Raw genomic sequence first — 18843 nt, forward strand, 5'->3', positions numbered from 1 at the left:
TTGAAAAGATTTCAAAATTTAAAAAGACTGCTTGATATTCCATGTCACCCCTCTCTTTCTTTATATCTATGGTGTGGTTTGATTTAGAAAATAAATATAATGTGGAACAACATTTTTTTATATCACGAAAAAGGTTTGCTTTCTTCTAATTTATCAGTAGGGGAAAACTTTATGTATGGAGCTGATGTGAGAAATTATTATCCTGTGGTGGCTGCTGTCCAGATTACAGTGAGTATATGTAGGATTTCCACTGGAGATGCAACGATTCCGGAACGGCTCAGCTGTGGAACGTCTCCATATTCCTTCAACACCCAGTAGCTGCGTCTGTGATGCGCACTGTTGCGGCAAGAATTGTGAGGACTCAAGATCTCGCAAAATCACAATATAGCAATTTGAAGTCTCTATAAAGAGAACCATAAAACCATAGTGTTGCGTCATTCAAGAGGAGCAGAAGGAAATCCACTCAGCCCTGCCTTGTAGATCTTCTGCTCTTTTGGAGATTATTGTGATTCAAGTGTAATATGTATATGTAAAATACGAGGCTCCTTTGAACACAACATATTTTATTTTGGGAATAAACCAGATGCTTTATTGTCTGCATAAATTCCTGCCAGAATACTGACTCCTCAACACAGCGTTGAATACTAGGTGTGTGGGAGCACAGAATTTTTGAAGAATTTGTTCACGCAGTGCTAAACTCAGCTGTGCTAGCTATTTTTTCAACAAATGCACATATGGTTTGCTTTCATGTTCTTTATAATAATTGAGATTTTTGTAGGAGTCTTGTCTTTTAAATAATGCCAGTGAAGACTGATATCTTGCAGCCTCGGGTGCAGCAGTGAACACAGGAAGTGACAAATAAGTAGTTCAGATTTATATTGATTAAAACAACTTGTGTTGCACTGCTTAGTTAATTTGATGCAATTTAATAACTCTGCTCTTGTATCAGAGCACAAAAATAAATTAAAGTGCCTCAGGGACATTCATTAGATTGCAGCATCTATTTTCAGAGAATACGGTTTGTTACCTTGTACTGAAGAGAGTTTGCTTCATATTATGCTCCAGTTTCAAACTGTTTTCAATGATTAACATAATAATCCTCATTATTACAAGTACAGCTGTATTGTCATAGTCTGCAGAACGCAGCGTGGCTTTGAATAAAAGTGGAGAAAAATGGTTATTGGGAGCTCGGTACTTAACTTGTCCACAGGAGACTGAACATCACATAACACTAGCATGTTGATGTGCTAAAACCAAAAAAAAAAAAAAAAAAAAAAAAAAATCTAAGCTTTGGAGTTCAGAGCCTTTTTAACCAATGCCTGTTGCATTATATGCAATGTGAAACTGGCGGGTATATAATAAAACATGCATCAGTTGACAGCCTGAAATGATTAACTGTGACTTTTGGCACCGTTTAAGCCACTGATCTTCGAAAGGGCAAATAAATGCAAATGACCAACAACAATGATTTCTGTGGCCCTACTGGTGTTAAATAACTGAACCACTGTTTTTAAAACAATCCGGTACCTTATGACGGGCAGCCTAATGCAGCCATTCAAAGGAAACATTGAAGTAAAACAAATTAAAAACAGTAAAAACAGGTGTTATGATGAAAATCCATTGTAAAAAGTAGGGTTTTTAATTTTGCATGTCTGGCAGACTGCACCACAGGTGAGCAACATAGAGTTAGAATGTCAGCTGCTTTGAGTTTTTGTATTTGCTCTTGGGATTACTAAAAGGCCTGTACCAGAGGACCTCTGGTATCTCCTTGGTACATACGATAAAAGGTGTTCAGAAGCTGAGTTATGAGACATTTAAAAACCAATATAGGGACCTTGCAATCAATCCTGAAGCAAAAGGGGAGACAGTGCATTAAATATAAAACTGGTCTTAAACTTAAATATCAATTTCAACGAAATGAAAGGGGGAGAAAACCTGGAAAACCCCATAAGATTAAAAGAGGCTTGAGACTTGAGAGCAAAATTATTCAATAATAAGAGAGGACATTTTGGCAATGGCATTATATGGAGCAGATAAAATTCCTCTCAGCCTCATTCAATGTTAAACCTTTAAACAGTCTTGGAACAAACTCCTGAAATTGTTCCAAAAACCCAAATAGCAAAAAAGACGATTCAAATCAACTGAGGATCTCCAATACCATTAAAAAAAAAAAGAAAGAAAATCAACAATAGACACAGACGCATTCAGATATTTGAACATCTTATCAAATTAACGATTACCAAAAATTAGATAGGATAAAGTAATAAAAGAGTATTGGAAAGAGTGATTCCAGATATCTAAAGAGGAGATTAAGTATTTCAAACTAATGGAAAATCGTTTTTTCCCGGACGTGAGGCTTTTAGGTGTAATGTGTAATCAAAGTGGAGGATTTTATTCTCCAAAATCACTACAAGCATAGGCAATAAAGATTTTCGATGGATAAAAGAGACATTACAGAAGATGGGGCGGACACTTCACAGGTGATTGGAAAAGGGATGAGAAAGAAAAAGAATGCTCAATAAAAGTTTGGAAATAATCCCACAGCATCTGGACTGTGCTGCATTAAACAAGGTTCATCATAACCTTTATAAACACAGATGGAGACATTTACTGTCATTCCGCTATCTCCCATTTATGTTAAAGGAATGCACAGGTTTTTAGACTGGACATTACAAGATGTGCATGTCATTGGCCAAACTGGGTGCATTAGTTTAATTACAAGAACTACAATGAGAGCAAAATGCAAACGTGTCTCAGACTTGTCTCTAGGTAGATTTAAAAGGCTTTACTATAATAAATTTATCAACAATAGTTTAAATGCTTGTCTTTACAACAAGTATTAAGTATGTGTCTAACAACAACTATTTATTTTTGGACGGTATTAAGAACAAAATGAAAACATTGAAAAATTGATTTTTCTTTTAACTAATGTCAATACAGTTCATTTCTCCATTTCAAATTTGACTATTTGATGAAGAGTCAGAGGGATTGTCTCTACGTGTGTATATGTGGGAAACAAGGTCACAGATTAATCTGGCAACATCTCAATTCCTCTCCTACCTGAATTTAACAGATACGGATAGACTGCATACGAACAGTTGCCGGCCACACTTTTGAGGCAGTGGACAAATGCTTTTATGTTTTCCTCATTGGCCTGGTGTTAGTTCCTTGTGATAACGCTAACTTTGTAGTTTTAACAAAAAATCTTAAAGGGGCAGTATAATGAAAATTTCACTTTATGATGGTTTCGCTATAGTAACATACAATCAGTTCCACTTTTAGTAGCCGTTATACCACCTTGTATTGTATCGCCTTTATGTGATGATCTGTCGCGTTTGTGACCCAATGCTACGCAGTGGTAGGACCAAACAATGGGTTTTCACCTTAAATGAACTAGTTCTGTGCTCAGTAGAGGTGAGGAGGAGACAGAAGACTGTTAATAATTTACTGCTGATGCCGCAAGCAGTGTTGGAGCAGTGTGTATGTTCATGCTCACTCATGCATATGCTTGAAGGCTCATAAACAGCCCGTTTTTAGGAGCGCACTGAAAGCGACAATTCAGAGTGCTAAAACTCCAGAAAACAGGCGAGTTTGGGGAAATAAACCTCAAACACTATGTTGTTGGGGTTCTTAAAACCAATGGAGATGGGTGAAAAATAGCATAATACTAGACCTTAAATTGAAATTGAAGATTGGATTGTTTTTAGGCAAAATGACAGCTTAAATGACACAAATTCAGAAAGAATTTCTAAGATTAAAAACGGACTACAATTTATAGATTTTGGTGGAGCCAGCCAGTAAATTACTATATAATTTGTCATTTTGCATAAAGCCTCCTTAGATGAGCTACTCTAATATCAATCCCGAGCAATGTTCCATCTATTGCCTGGTGACTGCCACAGGTTATATCTTTATATAAGGTCAGGAAATGAGTAGGAGGAAAAAAAAAAAGATCACAAACTCTGAAAGCATTTCAATAGCTTCAGGGCGTTAGACAACACTGGACATGGTAACAAAGGAAAGGGACTATAATCTCCTTGTGGCTTCTTGTATGGAATTCACTGTAAACAACTTCAGATCACTAGAAAATAGAAGTCCATGCTGCATGCAGGGAATCATCCTTCACTGAACCAATCATGCAGCTTGCTTTATTCACGCTTCATTTAAAATACTTTATGTGAAACAACACAAAAGCATGCAGAGTTTCATTACAAAAATGTAGGACAGAATGCTCACCTAAGAAAAACTTGAGTAAACCAACTCCAAAAAAAGTATATTTCCTCCAGCCTGAACTTAGAAACAGAAACCAAATAGTTCTGTTAATAGCCCTATTACTTTAATTCATCCACTGTGTGTTCCCGTTTATCGAGGTACAAGATGTGCTGACTGCAGAGAAGATATGGTGAAGATGTCAGGACAGGTAGAGGCACATACACATCTTTAAAAAAAACAAAAAAAACAAAAAAAACTAAAAACTAAACTAAACAAAAAACAGAAAAAAGAAAATTATAAGCTACAAAATACAATACACTTTTAAAAGTCCCAGCTCATCACTTTAAATGTGATTGACATTTATTTATTTGGTTATTTGATCCATTTATTTATGCCTGTCAGTTCTTTATTGGAGCATATTGTAAAAATGTATTTTTTTTAAAAAAAAGGGATGATGAAACAAGATTATTTACTTAAATTAAGCTCTACCAAGGACACGGCACCATGCTCAATGTCACCGTCATGGCGCTTCCACTGCTTCTGATATGTGCCGCTGATGGACGGATGAAGAAGAGTGAAGTGTACCACCAGATTCCAGACACTCGCAATTTTTCCTTTTCCTCTAAAAAGTGTCCAAATGATACTGACTGTTGTTGACCACGTTCCAGGCAAAAGAAAGATCTGTCCACTAGCTGCTAAAAAGGTGAGGTGACGGGGGAAGCATTTATGCATAGGGAATGATTATCTGAGGGAGTGTAGAATGACGGAAGTAAGCAAGCATAAAATAACTATAGAGAATGAATGTCAGACAGTGGTATGTGAAAAGGGTTGAGCACAAATGGTTGAAAGTAGTAATGAACAGATATGGCATAATATCTTTAAGAGGGGTAATCATATCCACTTCTGTATCATCTTAACTTAATTACAGTCTTTCTCGACTTGTTTTAACCCAAGATCCATCGTTGAATAATAGCAACTAAAAGCCACTTGGACATGAAAGTGTGGTACAATCAAAGGATTGCATGGAGGATTGTTTCAGATGTTTTCGAGGATGCTGATGCAAGATATTGAAAGATGCTGAGCTCTAGAAACAGATCCTCATCAAACCCTTTGGAATACTTCATTTAGAACACAATCACTTTGTCCCCGTGGTCTCATTGTAGCAAAATCTCATATTCACTTAAGTCACTCGAACTAAGCAGTTTTGGTTCAGGATGCTTCTGCAGCAAGCCTCAATCCCCCTTGTTGTCCTAGGTCCCAGCTGGACCACCAACGCAAAGTTTTCCTAGTGTGTGCAGGTTTATGTGTGCTTGCTTCATTACGACAACCTTGTTTTCTTGTGGAGAGGCCTGACACTGCAGAACTACTCATGTCTCCCATATCTACAGCCGTAGGGACAATAAAGAGGGCAATGAGGAAAGAGGAAGAGAAGGAGGGAGATGGAGAAAGGTGCAATGTGCTCTGCCTAACATCGGACTACAAAGACCAGCCGCGACTTCAAAAGAGAAAGACAGGGAAAGAAATTGCAAAGCTCTCCACTTTTCCCCAGTTGGTCTCCAAGGGTTAATTAGAACAGAGTCCCTCCTCATCTGCCTTCAAGTTGCATTGTATGCACTCTAGCCACAAACTGCCCTGTACTTCCCCACTAACACAACATAATCTCCTCTGGACAAATCCACACACAAACATCAGGATGTGGTTGATGCATCCACCTCTGCCTGTGGCAAGAGACCATCAAACATAATCACTTTCTGTCTAGTCAATTCTGGCTCAATTTTGTCGTCTCCCCTTAAGGCCGCATCTGTGTTCAGGTTGTCTCAAGTCAAAACCTTGTGGTTGTAGTCAATCTGTCTCATTGGTGTAAAAGGAAGGGGCTGGAAACTAGTACAGATATTGATATCAGTGGTGTCAGGAATGTGGCATCTTGGCTAGATTGTGTGATCATATCACTGCCACATATAGTGTATATAACACTAGACCAATTTTTACCTTTGCTTTGCTTCTGAGTGGTTTAGTTTTCTCTTGCAGTGTTTAGTAAGCACTAGAAAAAGAAAATGTAATTACAGACAAAAGGCCATTAGCAGTATGAACACATTGGCTAGAGAAATGGATTTTTGCAAGGGGAAAAGTACAAATCTTCTCTCTAGCACCAGCAGTCCATCACATTTATATATCGGAGAAGATGAGCTAGTGTCTCCTTGTGAACCCAAATACGCAGAAATGTGTGAATAACAGAGCAAGTATAGGAAATAAGCCACAGAGATGGAGTGAAAGATGACAACAATGACAGCTGGCCAGGCACTTGGTGCATCTGCCGAGGGTGACTTGTGGTGCGGTAATAAAAATCCAGGGTCAGATTAGGATCACCGTGAGAGAGGCCTTCATTCATCAAACGACTCCCAGGGATGAGACAAAGCATCAGTGATAACTGCAAATGTGTGGCAATTTGCCATTCAATGAGAAGTATAGCTTTAACTTTAAATATTCACCCAATGGCTGAGCAAGAATTCAACCCCACAGAGTCAAATGAGGGCCAGTTTGAAATGAAGCATGTTAATCTTTGCTGGCCCATAACTTTCTACAAAAGGTAACGGCATGCACACAAAGCTTTATTTAAACTTGAATGAGTGGATTTATAATTCCTATAACAATAGATGGCAGACCCAAAGCATATATGTCACTTACCTGAGAAACACATGGCATGATGATGCACTACTACAAGTAAAAGTGCTGTGATAACATACGGAAAAAAGCTTTTGAACCCTTTTGAATTGCCTAGATTTCGGCATAAATTGTTCATGATTTTGACCTAACCACTGTAATTGCAAAGTGTTACCATAATGTTTCTTGTGACGGCAATGTTTACATATAAGATTTTGTATTTTCTATCTCTTACACATTTACATAATGGAAGCAAAAACCAAATGGAGTCCAGTAAATGTAATGCATGGCTGGAATCCACTTATTTACTTATTACAGATCTTTGTTCTATAACATGAAGTTTAATTCTGTTTCCTTCCCGTAGATGGACTCCTCATTATATGTGCCTGTTTTAAATGTGTAAAATACTGTTGTATGAATTCACGGTAATTAGTCAATGGGCAGACATTGAGGGGTGGGTGGTGGTAAAGAATCAAAGAGTAACTAAACACCAAAACCTATTTTATCAGCTGAAAATAAACAGATTTGGGTATGAAGTAGTGTTGTTGATTGATTCCTGTCCAAATCTTAACATTTTAGTCAAAGTATTTCAATTTGGCATATTTTGTTGTAAAAACGTAATCGTGACTGCCCTCTATGTTTTAAAACCCAGCTATTACAATGAAATTTTTTTATGAAATGAAAATGATGGTTTGTGACATTTTGGTGGCTTCTTATGTCACCAACAACCACTATTGGCCCCGCCCCTCATATAGAAACTCATATAGAATACTAGTCAAAGTATTTCAATTTGGCATATTTTGTTGTAAAAACGTAATCGTGACTGCCCTCTATGTTTTAAAACCCAGCTATTACAATGAAATTTTTTTATGAAATGAAAATGATGGTTTGTGACATTTTGGTGGCTTCTTATGTCACCAACAACCACTATTGGCCCCGCCCCTCATATAGAAACTAGCACTTGTAGACTCTGCAAACAGTGGTGAGTAGGTTGGATTGAGAATAGATAGCTGGAGTATTGAGTAGCTAGTTAGCATAGCATAGATTGTTCTTTGGAAATGTTATAGTATAGACTGGGTGTGTCCAACCACTCCAGGAGCCACGGCCATAATCAAGACATTTTTAAAAATTTCCAGCCTAGATGTATGTCAGGCCAAATATTTGAGGTTTAGTTACTCTTTAAGTAGAAACCTAGAGCTACTAACCAACGTGACAGCTAATTAAGTATCTTAATATTGGGACCGATGCTTGTACTCCAGACTGCTGTAGGGCTGGAATAAACGATTATCTGTTAAACGATTAATCTTGCGATTATTTTTTCGGTGCATCGATTGATCTAACGATGAATTTCTTCAGTTCGATTCGACGAGATTTGATTATCTCCCCATTAATTGACTAAAAGTAATTTATACATGTTGATTTCCTCAACTAAAATTATTAAAACAAAAAAAAAAAAACATGAATTCCATAACATTGAAATATATGTTTATTGTTATTCAACTCAAAATTCCAAAACAAAGTTCAAGTAAGAATATAAAAGTACAAAATAATGCATTCAGAGTCAGAGGTAGCATTCAATAAAAAATAAAAAGGCAGTGGAAAACAGCAGTTTGTCATGTTGTTCTTCCTGAACCAACAAAATTTAAATTTATATTGAAAACACATAGGCTTAGTTTACTGGAAAAAAGTGCATCTTTTAGTTCTTAATTCACATGAAAATAACAACTTAAAGTAATACACTCAGCCACTCATATTTTTCTTAAACTCAAAATTCCAAATGCTAATACAGAAAGTGCTTTTCCAACAAAATATAAACTTTCCTTTTATTTTAAGAACAGTGCGTGTGCGCTGCTGCTCCTTGTCGCATCGACGCCCTGCCACACCCGGGATAAAGGACGAGGGTTACGGGGAACAGCTACCTTCGACAAACGAATGCGTGTTTTCATTGTGTTGCACTTTTGAAACTCGGAGGAGCCACTCGCATTAGTTATTCTCCGGCGCCTCCATCTTTGTTTTGGTCAGACGAAGCATTGATGTGCATATTTTGTTTCAACGTATTTTTTGCATTGACGTCATTAAGTCGACGCGTCGTCCCGGCCCGAGACTGCTGTAAACTTTGAATGCAGCGCAAATACATGTATTTTACTGGAATGTCATTTCGCGTGGTCCTAAAATGAAGCTTTATATCACTGAACGATTCAAGAAGACATTTTATATCAATATGAAATGAGCCTTTGTAGTGATATCTTAATGGGTTGTAGCGATGTTTGGAGTCCTACCTTTTCCTTCCGCTGTCGGCACACCTCCTCTGCTGAGACCAGGGTCTTGTAATAGGCGCTGCGCTCTGCTGTGAAGTGCACCTTGGACAGAGCGTTTTCAACCAGCGCCACGGACAGATTCACCCCTTCGATGTGCAGCCAGCCAATGAAGTTTCCTGCTTTGTCCATGCTTTCCACTTCAACTTCCACCTGTGGAAAAAGGGTAAGAGAAAAGGGGGGATAAGGAAATTGAGTTTGTTTTGCAACAAAATAAAGATCAGGACTCTGTCCTAATATGCAACATATAGAGGATACTCAATGGAGATCTGAGTGTTGTATTGCATTAGTAGTAAACAGACACTTACATAGACATGCCCTGCTTCATTCCTGTGGTTTAAAATCACCGAGTGGTGCATGACAGTAATTATTTAATACAGTAAATTGCCTTTTTGCACTTTATTGCAAAATTCAAGGGTCAGGGCCAATAACCACTATTTGTTATTGAAATAACTTCTGTGTATACTCTGATGGATACAGAAATTATTATACTAGATAAATCCATAGAGTAGGCCTCATTGATCAATAAATCAAAGATCATTTGCTCAAGAAAAGATGTAAAAGGTTGACTATGTCACTTCAAAGCCTGTTTTCATCTCCACCGTAAACACTCCATTTGTTGACATATTTGCGCATTGCATTGTGAGATGTGGAGTCACAGAGACTGAATTCAATAAATAAAGTTGAAAAAAATGGAGTCACATGGATAACTGTCCTCGTTGTCTGGAAAAACCAAAAATCACAGCAAGAATGAAGTAAAAACACTTTTATGCATAGATAGATCTATACCTTTACAAGATCTATCAGGTATACACCATGATTTTATCAAATAAAAAATGAACAGGGCTAGCAGCTTTACACTGTATAGTGTAAAACTACTGACACTAAATTGCAGGGTTCTCACTAGGAATTTTTGTTGTCAGCATAGGGAGTGTGGCGCACGAGCTACCGCTGCTGGCGTGGAAAATTGTGAAATTCATAACTCTTTGAGGGCCAAAATTAGTGAAGTAAAGCTACAGTTGTTTTTTCAATCTTTGTTACTGCCTTAATTTTAGGGGTGTGCCATCTAAGGGACCTCACGATTTGATTTCAATTCAGGGTGTTATGATTCCATTAATCAATGATTATTACAATATTAATGATTATAAAAAATTTTTATGCATCTTTTTTTCTTTTCCTTACTTGGTGTCTATTTCATATTTTTAAACAAGGTATGTGTGTCGGTATACATTCAATGTATCACTATTATCTCTATTCATATCAAATCACCAAATCCAACAGTAATCACGTTATAAAATAAATAAATATATATAAAAATAACTAAAATATTAGCTTGTTCTGCTAATTGAATCTGATCGAACACAAAAGCTTATTCAGTAAAAATAAAAAATTCCAAACAAAACTTAATAAATCATTAATAAACCTCAATAAAGCATAAATCCCACAAGACACTAAACATTTTGCTGTGCACAATCAAAGCAGCTTTAATCAAACCTACAATATCAGTTCTCATAACACTTGTGGAATTTTGGTTTTTAAATAAAAATCTGGATGGATAAAAGAACACAGTGAATTATTAATGCCAGGGACTGTAAGTGCTGAGACAAATGTGTAGCTGTAAAAAAAAAAATGAGCTGGTCAACATGCTCTGCTGTGCAGATAGAAAGCGGCCCGTGTTTCTAGACGGGTTGGGTTGGCGGAGAGGGCTCAGCAAGATATCCATGTATAAGGCCCTGGTAAGCGGCGAGTTAGGCGTGGGGCGGTGCTTTCGCCACCGGGCCCTTCCAGGCCACGGTATGTTTGAGCCTCCATGCACAGTGGAGTCTGGACTGTCCTTGGATAAAGATGGAAGTGTCCGATCCGATTGCCTGTATTAAATAAGTGCTGCTGATGTATGTGTTTCTGGGTTATTCAAATTAAAAAGAGAGTTAAAATAACCCGTACATACCTGGAAGTCCCTTTTGTATCCATGTGTGCAACAAATATTAGAACAGTACCAAAAAACAACGATAGGAAAAACGAACAGAAAACCTCCTCTACGTTGCTAAAAACTGAATATGGGGCACCATTGCTCCGTAGGGAAGAAAAATTACAATATCGGGGGGTCCCTATGCTCAACAGCGCTGGCGTGAATCCTGAATTGTGTTAATTTCATAATGTAAATCATCTTCAATTAGGAGAAGCCAAGTTTTCTTTCCCTAAAGTAAACAAATGAGGGCAGTAAAATGACTCACCCTGCTGACAACAGGAAAAGTAGAGCCAGTGATGAACTATAACCAAATTCTGCCTATTCAAGCTAATTACCTACTCATTATGTTTAGTTTTATAGGTGATGGACGACGAGGGAAAGCAAAATCAATACATTTTCTTCCCTCTTTCATACTTATACAAAGCCTCAAGTCAGCAAGAAAGTGAGAGGGCAGGTGCGCTGGAACGATAGGGAAATGTCAGCTGATTAAGACTTGGACTGTTTTGCCCTGAAGTCACACGGGAAATCTGCAGAAATCAGGTTTGTAAACTGTTTTGCTTTGTACTGAGCTTGGTTAGGGGAAAAAAGTCTTTATTACTGAATGCATAATGTGTTCTACCATTAGGCAGAAACATGACAACCTATGCATAGAGCTATAACACACATTCTACCCTACATATTATTTGGATTAAGTGCTGCCATCAATGGCCCTGGCCCAAAGCCACATAGTGTAAAGTCCTGCTTGGCCAACACTTGTTACACTGGGATACCAGAGCAGCTGTGGCTCAAGGAAAAAAACTTGTCCAGCTAAATGTTTAACAGCTCCCCATATTTGTTGTTACAGAATAATTGAATATTTTTCACTTAGTTAATACGCAAAAAATTGGCTTTGCTTTTTTTCAAACATATACAAGGGATTAACTTAATCAAACACGCGCTTCCAAATAATCGCAGTCCTTTGAACGACTTTCTCTCTGCTGCCTCACTCGCCACCGTTTTATCTGTGCTTGTCGAGCATAGCATAGCAGCAGTTTCATAACAACTGTTACAACATCTATTAGCCTGGCAGATACTGTATGTAGCAATATTAGGCAAAGATGTTCATGGAAGAAAGCATGAACATTTGTACATGGAGGTTTTTGAGTATGCTGATTCCATTTTTTATGGAATCCATGCAGGCAAACCAACGGTTCCCACTCCAAATCAAGGAATCCAAGATGGCCACCATCCATATTATTAATACGGATATTTTGTCATAACTTTGGTTCTATTTGACATAGAATCATGATCACTCCAATTAGCTTGCTTGGTTGTATTAGGATAGGACATTAATTGACTAACAGTAATTAATACATGTTGATTTTTCATCACTTATCGACATCAAAAGTTTGAGTTTAATCATTGTACATGTTAGCAAGTGCTTAAAAATAAACACATCTGAATAATGCGTATGCATGAACGCATCAGGATCATAATGAATATAATCTTCTGGAGAAATAAATTAAAATAGATATCTTATAAACCAAAGTTTTGACAAAATATCCAATTGTCAATAAGGATTTCTTGATTTTGAGAGGAAACCATTGGTTTGCCAGCGTCGATCCTTAAAAATGGATTCAGCATACTCAAAAACCCCCACATACCATTTTTCATGCTTTCTTCCAGAAGTGAACATTTTTTTGACATATATGCTGTGCTATTATTAAATAAATAAATAAATGTAGCTAAATATGGAAAAAGTTTGAGGGATATGCATTCTTTTGCAAGCCACTCTATGCACGTACAAAACTTCTCCTGACACAGAAAGCGCATCTTTAGAGAAACCATGATTCATTTGCACCACAATCATTCTTAGAGGTAAGGTTCATCCATGGTTACAGCTGCAATGTCCATAATTGAAAGCGACAACTCAGTTGTTGAATGACCCTCTTGACTGCTCTCTAATGAGGTTCCACTAAGTAGTAAGAAGAAAGCGCCCGCACCACAAATGTAAATCAGCTAAAAATGAAAACCTTTCAAACAAACAAAATCATGATAATGACGTCAACTGAATTAAGAAGCCTTTTAGCTACCAATTTTGAGCTTGTCTGACAGTTCGATGACATGTTTGGAGGTTGGAGGTGGGGGTGGGGGGGCTATTATGAAAAAGTATCAAACCGTCTTCCAGAGGGAAGTACTTTTCAACAATTGTGTGTCAATATATTGGATAATCTCCAGGTATTTTCAGTCAATGACAGCTTTCAGCAGGCTGGGCATAACTGGTATGTTTATTAAAATGGTTTTGCTTGGTTGGTGTTTTCCTTGAAGGTATTTTCACATCTCAGGTAAGAATTCAGTAGTGAAGTATTTTTTCTTCAACATTTTTTTTTTTTAAAGCAGTCCGGCTCAAAGGTCAATATCTCAAACAAAGACAACCCAGCATGTCACATCCACTTTTTATTTTTTTAAATTAATGTATCCACGTGATCAGTGAAAGGCTTGAAGAGCCAAACAAACACTGAAGGCCAGAAGCTGTTGAAATAAATTCAGCAGCACAGGCTTGCAGTTTTAGAGGATATCAATCATGCAACAAAGTTTTGTTTTTATTTACTTGACTGCTTATTTTGGATACTTCATTTACCACATACTGCCCACCTTATGAGAAGGAAATTAGCCTGCTACTGACAACAGCGTGCCGATGGCAACAAGATGAGACGATGACTGTACCGTGTGTTAATAACAGCAAGGAGGAAAATGTTTGAACATTTTTGGAATACATACAAGATTTAGTAAAAAAAAAAAAAAAAAAAAAATGAAGAAGCTGGAGATAACTAACCAGATGCATACGAATACTGAAAAAAGCAGCTTTTTGATCAGCTAATAAGTAGTTTTTTGACTCCAGCAAAAACTTTCAAATTGCCAAAAAGAAACCCAGTCCAATAATGTTAAAGATATTTACTTAAGTCAGTAGGGGATGAAAGAGCCCGATAGAGAGGTCAATAAAGAAGTCAAATGTTGAATTACAAAAGAAATTGATTTATGCAGGTCAGAGGCCAAAATTCTTGCTGGGTGATTAATAAAATCTTGGAGATTATTGGATTCTACAGTAAGCCCACAATCAGAGACAAGTCACAGCACAATATGTGGTATTGAAGTTGTATTAAAAGTGATTATTAATGCATCAAGCCAATTCTGCCTAAATCATATTTCTGTATCACTTTGGTATATGACATCACATTATTATGATCTATTATGATTCTGGTTGCAATTTAGATGATATTACATTGAACCCATATAGCCACTTAGAGCTAAGATAATGGTCTAGATCTAAAGCCCTAAATGCAGAAGTATGAAAATACAAATATATAATTTGACTTCCTCCTCCATTGAAAGTAAATAGCTTTGTCACAGTGTAGAGAAGGCAGGAGAGGAACAGTGGAAACTGCTTTGAGTAGAGCCCAGATGGTTCCCAGCGGAGGTCTCCACCGAGCCAAGATGGCTCCCGCCGGAGCACAAATGGGCTTTGGTAATCTCATAAATGCTGGGATTGTGTCGACACAATGGACAGAAAAGAGAAAAGACAAAAATACGCATTCACCCAACGTAACTGCGAGTTTGTGTGCACGCCCATACACATGCGCAGGCATAACAGACTAAAGCTATTTGGTACCATTGGAGTAAAACCTGGCCCAAGGGCGTGTTTTAAAATGGCTGCGGATTTAATTCACTTAGCTGTTTGAAAGTGAACAAAAAAATGGTATAAGACAGCAGTAGGTGACACATCATGTCAACAAATACTGCACTACAGGAAAATGGAGAAACAGAGTGGGCCAGCTATTTGGAAGATTCCATTTTTCACCTCATCTAAACAAAACAAGTCTCAAAAACCTCAAAAGGAAATGCAAATGGGTAACAAGCAAAGGTTAAAGAGAGCTAGGTGTGCGTATTTATGTCTCTAGATCACACGGCCCAAACTGGCATACAAGTAGGGAATCTGACTCCAAGTCTTCTGTTATACATACTGGCTTAATACATAATGCAGAGCACATTGAACATTAACCTGTCACTCAGGAGTTTTGAGTCATCATGAAAGGCAGCTCTGCCATAACTTACATCTGAGTTACAGTTTGCACTTAAATTACCGAGATCACAGTTATAGCCAAGGAGATTTAAGTTAGTTCAGTCTACTTATCAGGTTTGCTTGTAAAATCTTTAAGACCTGGGTTTTGGGAGCTAGAAAAAGCAGCGTTTGTTTGGTGTCAGGCTGCAAGCAGATGGTTGAAAGTGATTGACAGGAGCTGAATTGTAGAAACCCAGTGCGTATCAGTTTGTCAAACAAATGTCGCTGATGTGCAGACTGAATGTCTACTACTTTTATAACAGCAGTAGATCCTGTGTTTGGTCAAAAATGTAAAAAAAAAAAAAACCCAACCTAAACTCTGGCTGGCTATTCTAATGGGATAGAAATAAGACCTAAAGTACCTCACTAACTCAAAGCCATCTCCCTGCCGCTTTGTGAATAAATGTGTGTCAGCAAGCTTTAGAGACGTGGTTTTATTCTTAAGGTGGTTTCACACCAGTTTAGTCCCGGGCAGAGGACAGGTAATAATTTTATTACCTTGGTTTGGCTCGGTTTGCGTTCAGAGCACAACCTCTGATCCGCTACAAACAGTCTCTGGTACAGTTACATGAGCTAACTGCTTGAGAGGGCCAATACTTGAAAAGAGACTTCTCTAGGCAGAAAAACAGAAACCCGAAAAAGAGTGGGTCAAAGCGAGCACTTAAGTGTGCGCAGAAACTTCTGCCTTCTGCGTTTGTTTTTTCAAAACATTCAAAAATGGAGCAGCAACAAGTTGCCATACATTAGGTGGTTTTAAAGCCCTGTTTTGTGCCGTCGCCTGCTCTCCTGATCACCCACAATGCCGTGTGCTCTACGTCATCGCCAATACTTCCTGTATTTGATCCGGTCCTAGAGCGTTAGTGTTCACTGGGCTCCAAATCACTTTAGACTTAAAGTGGAGATGCTCAGAGACCGACAAAAACAATCACTCTAGAATTCTCCTGTTTGATCTACTCGACTCCTTTTGCGTGTTCACATCGGTGAAACGAGGTGGACTATTCGAGCAAACGGATACTAGAGCATTTTAACCACTCTAGGATCTGTCTGTGTGAATGCATCCTTAATTACTAGGGTGGGAATCTCTGGGTACCTCACGATACTATACACGATACAAAGCTCACGATAATGATTGTCTCACAATATGACGATACTGCAACTATCGATATATTGGTCAGAAACCAATCTACAATATTCTATGACATAAGAAAAAAAAATGAAAAAATATAATTTTTATTTTACATCTCTGAAAGACAATGAATTGAAAAAGTGTCCTATGAACAGTGACACTATTTTAGTGCAACATTTCTGTAAATAAGTGTCAACATACCAATGTAAACGAATAAATATCTCCAATAGTGCTTTATGTAAACAAAAAATAGGGTCTTTCTTACCAGTGACACCATTATAGTGCAATATTCCAGTAAACAATATATTGGTTCCTTCAACAAACAGCGACAAAATTTCTGTGAAGACATACCTGCACATTTTAGTGAAAAAGCAAAAAAGGTTTTGAGAAAAATAAATAAATAAATAAAATAAATAAAATAATCAATACTTAGCGCGAGCATATCGTTATTCAATCGTGCAAATAAATATTGCGATATATCGCCGTATTAAGATATCTTCACTCTCGTATTAGTTACTGGGTGCTACAATCACAATTTTCAGGTCAATCATGCACAAAGTGTCAGTAACATCATTGACACAGTTTTTCCTTTCTTACATTAACAAAAACACATAAAATGCCCAAATGTTGGGGCGGTGTGTAGCTCAGTGGGTAGAGCACCCGCCCCATGTACGGAGGCCGTAGTTCCTCACCTGCAGCGGGTCCAGGTTCAATTCCCGGCCTGTGACCCTTCCCTGTGTGTCATTCCCTGCTCTCTCTGACCCCCTTCCTGTCTAGCAACTGTCATATAAAGGCCACTAGAGCCAAAAAAATCCTTAAAAAAAAAAAAAAATGCCCAAATGTTGGAAGACAAAGTGACATCTTGAAGAACCTGTCCTGACAAACTAAGCCTTGAAGAAAGACTGACTTGAAAAATTAAAAGACTGACTTGCAGGTGTTCAATCTATATATACAGTGTGTCTTTGTTTTCTCCTGTGTGAGCAGGGCCAAAAGAATCCAACCTCCTTTATGTGATGGATGATCCTAAGCCTTAGATTGAGGTGCAAAGTAGAATGAGGTGAAAGCAATCAGATAATCCCTATACCTTAATTCATATTCCTAACCTTCCCCATTCACTTAAGAAATCAATGCCTTTGAACACTTAATTCAGAGTCATGAATGTCCCATGAAAAGGACATTTTGTCCTTTCCATGACCACATGTTTGGTTTTCAGAAGAGAAAGCTTAGCGCTGTCAGGTCAGCGAGCTCAGTCTTGCGTAAAGACTCAATTTAAAGATATGAAAGTGCCAATCTGACAAAAGTCCATTTTCTACCAGTAATGCCTCACATTCTAGTCAATATGGATCAATTTTCTGGAAGGACAGAAAGGAATCCGTGCCCTCGAAAGCAAGACGTGGAACACTACAGATTATGACAACTATGTTTGTTTGAGATATTCTCCAAGGTGAGAGGGGGACGTCAGTACATACAGCACAACAAATAACCAATGGTATAGATCACAGCAAACAAGGAATTTGACATTCATATCATATATACATTTATAGCATTGCAGCATAGATATGTGACATAAAAACACAAGATCAGACATGCCGTGTTAGCCGACATTTGCTAAGAAATTTAGCAACATGTGTCATTTTCTTTTTGTGAAATATCAAGGCTCAACCTCCAAAAGTGATACTGCAGTCAGTTTTCATTAGCAAAGTCCATAAACTGCTTTTAATGGGACACAGACGCAAAACATGACTAAGAAACGGGCATGTGCAAAACACCCTGAAATTACAGTCAGTCCTTTGATTCTAATGGCAGTAATGACACTCCATGCAAAGAGATTTGCCTTTCTGAAGCCATTTTATACTGATCTCACTGCCTTATTACAGACATACTCGAGCATAAAAAGGCTAAATGTGTTGGCATAATACTTTAGTTAAATCAAAAATTAAAAAAGGCCAGCCAGTTGCAGGAAAAATCTATAAATATAGACCAGAAAAAATCAGTTAAAGACAGAGAAGAATAAATAAAACAAATGCTTATTGATCTCTGAAACACATAGGGGGTGTAAATAATGCATTTATGTGGCCTGTAATTAAGAAAATATCATCACATAAGAGTAAAAAGACAGTGAAATTAAACAAGGCAGAACAAACAAGGTCAAACATCCCAAAAAGTGCATTAATGCATAAAGCATTTTACATGTAAAAAAAGATACAGCAGAAACAAAGCAGGAACATAGTAGTTTTAAAGAGTATGAAGTAAGGCTTCACCCAAAGGTTAACCTAGTCCAGTTAGCATGCCTATGGGTTGGAGCTATCGACTGCTCTAGCGTTGCATCCTACTGCTGAAGCCCTGGCACCAAAACTAGGTTGGTTCATTAACTATAGGACCACAGGGTCAGGACAGAAAGCTATTTATCAGATGTGGATTGAGTTCGGCCTTAGGCTGGGATGGAAAAGGGGAGGGCTGT

At 37.7% G+C, this 18843-nt stretch overlaps 1 protein-coding gene across 1 annotated transcript in view; it reads right to left on the bottom strand.

Moving 5' to 3' along the window:
* The window catches only part of snd1 (staphylococcal nuclease and tudor domain containing 1), a 242094-nt gene that overhangs the window by 76157 nt on the left and 147094 nt on the right, over window positions 1-18843 (bottom strand). The window contains exon 17 of the mRNA XM_028451498.1: window positions 9153-9341. Within this exon, the coding sequence (XP_028307299.1) occupies window positions 9153-9341 (189 nt within the window). The remainder of the gene's footprint in view (window positions 1-9152; window positions 9342-18843) is intronic.

Source organism: Gouania willdenowi, chromosome 6 (genome assembly GCF_900634775.1).
Source record: "Gouania willdenowi chromosome 6, fGouWil2.1, whole genome shotgun sequence".
Classification (NCBI taxonomy): Eukaryota; Metazoa; Chordata; class Actinopteri; order Blenniiformes; family Gobiesocidae; genus Gouania; species Gouania willdenowi.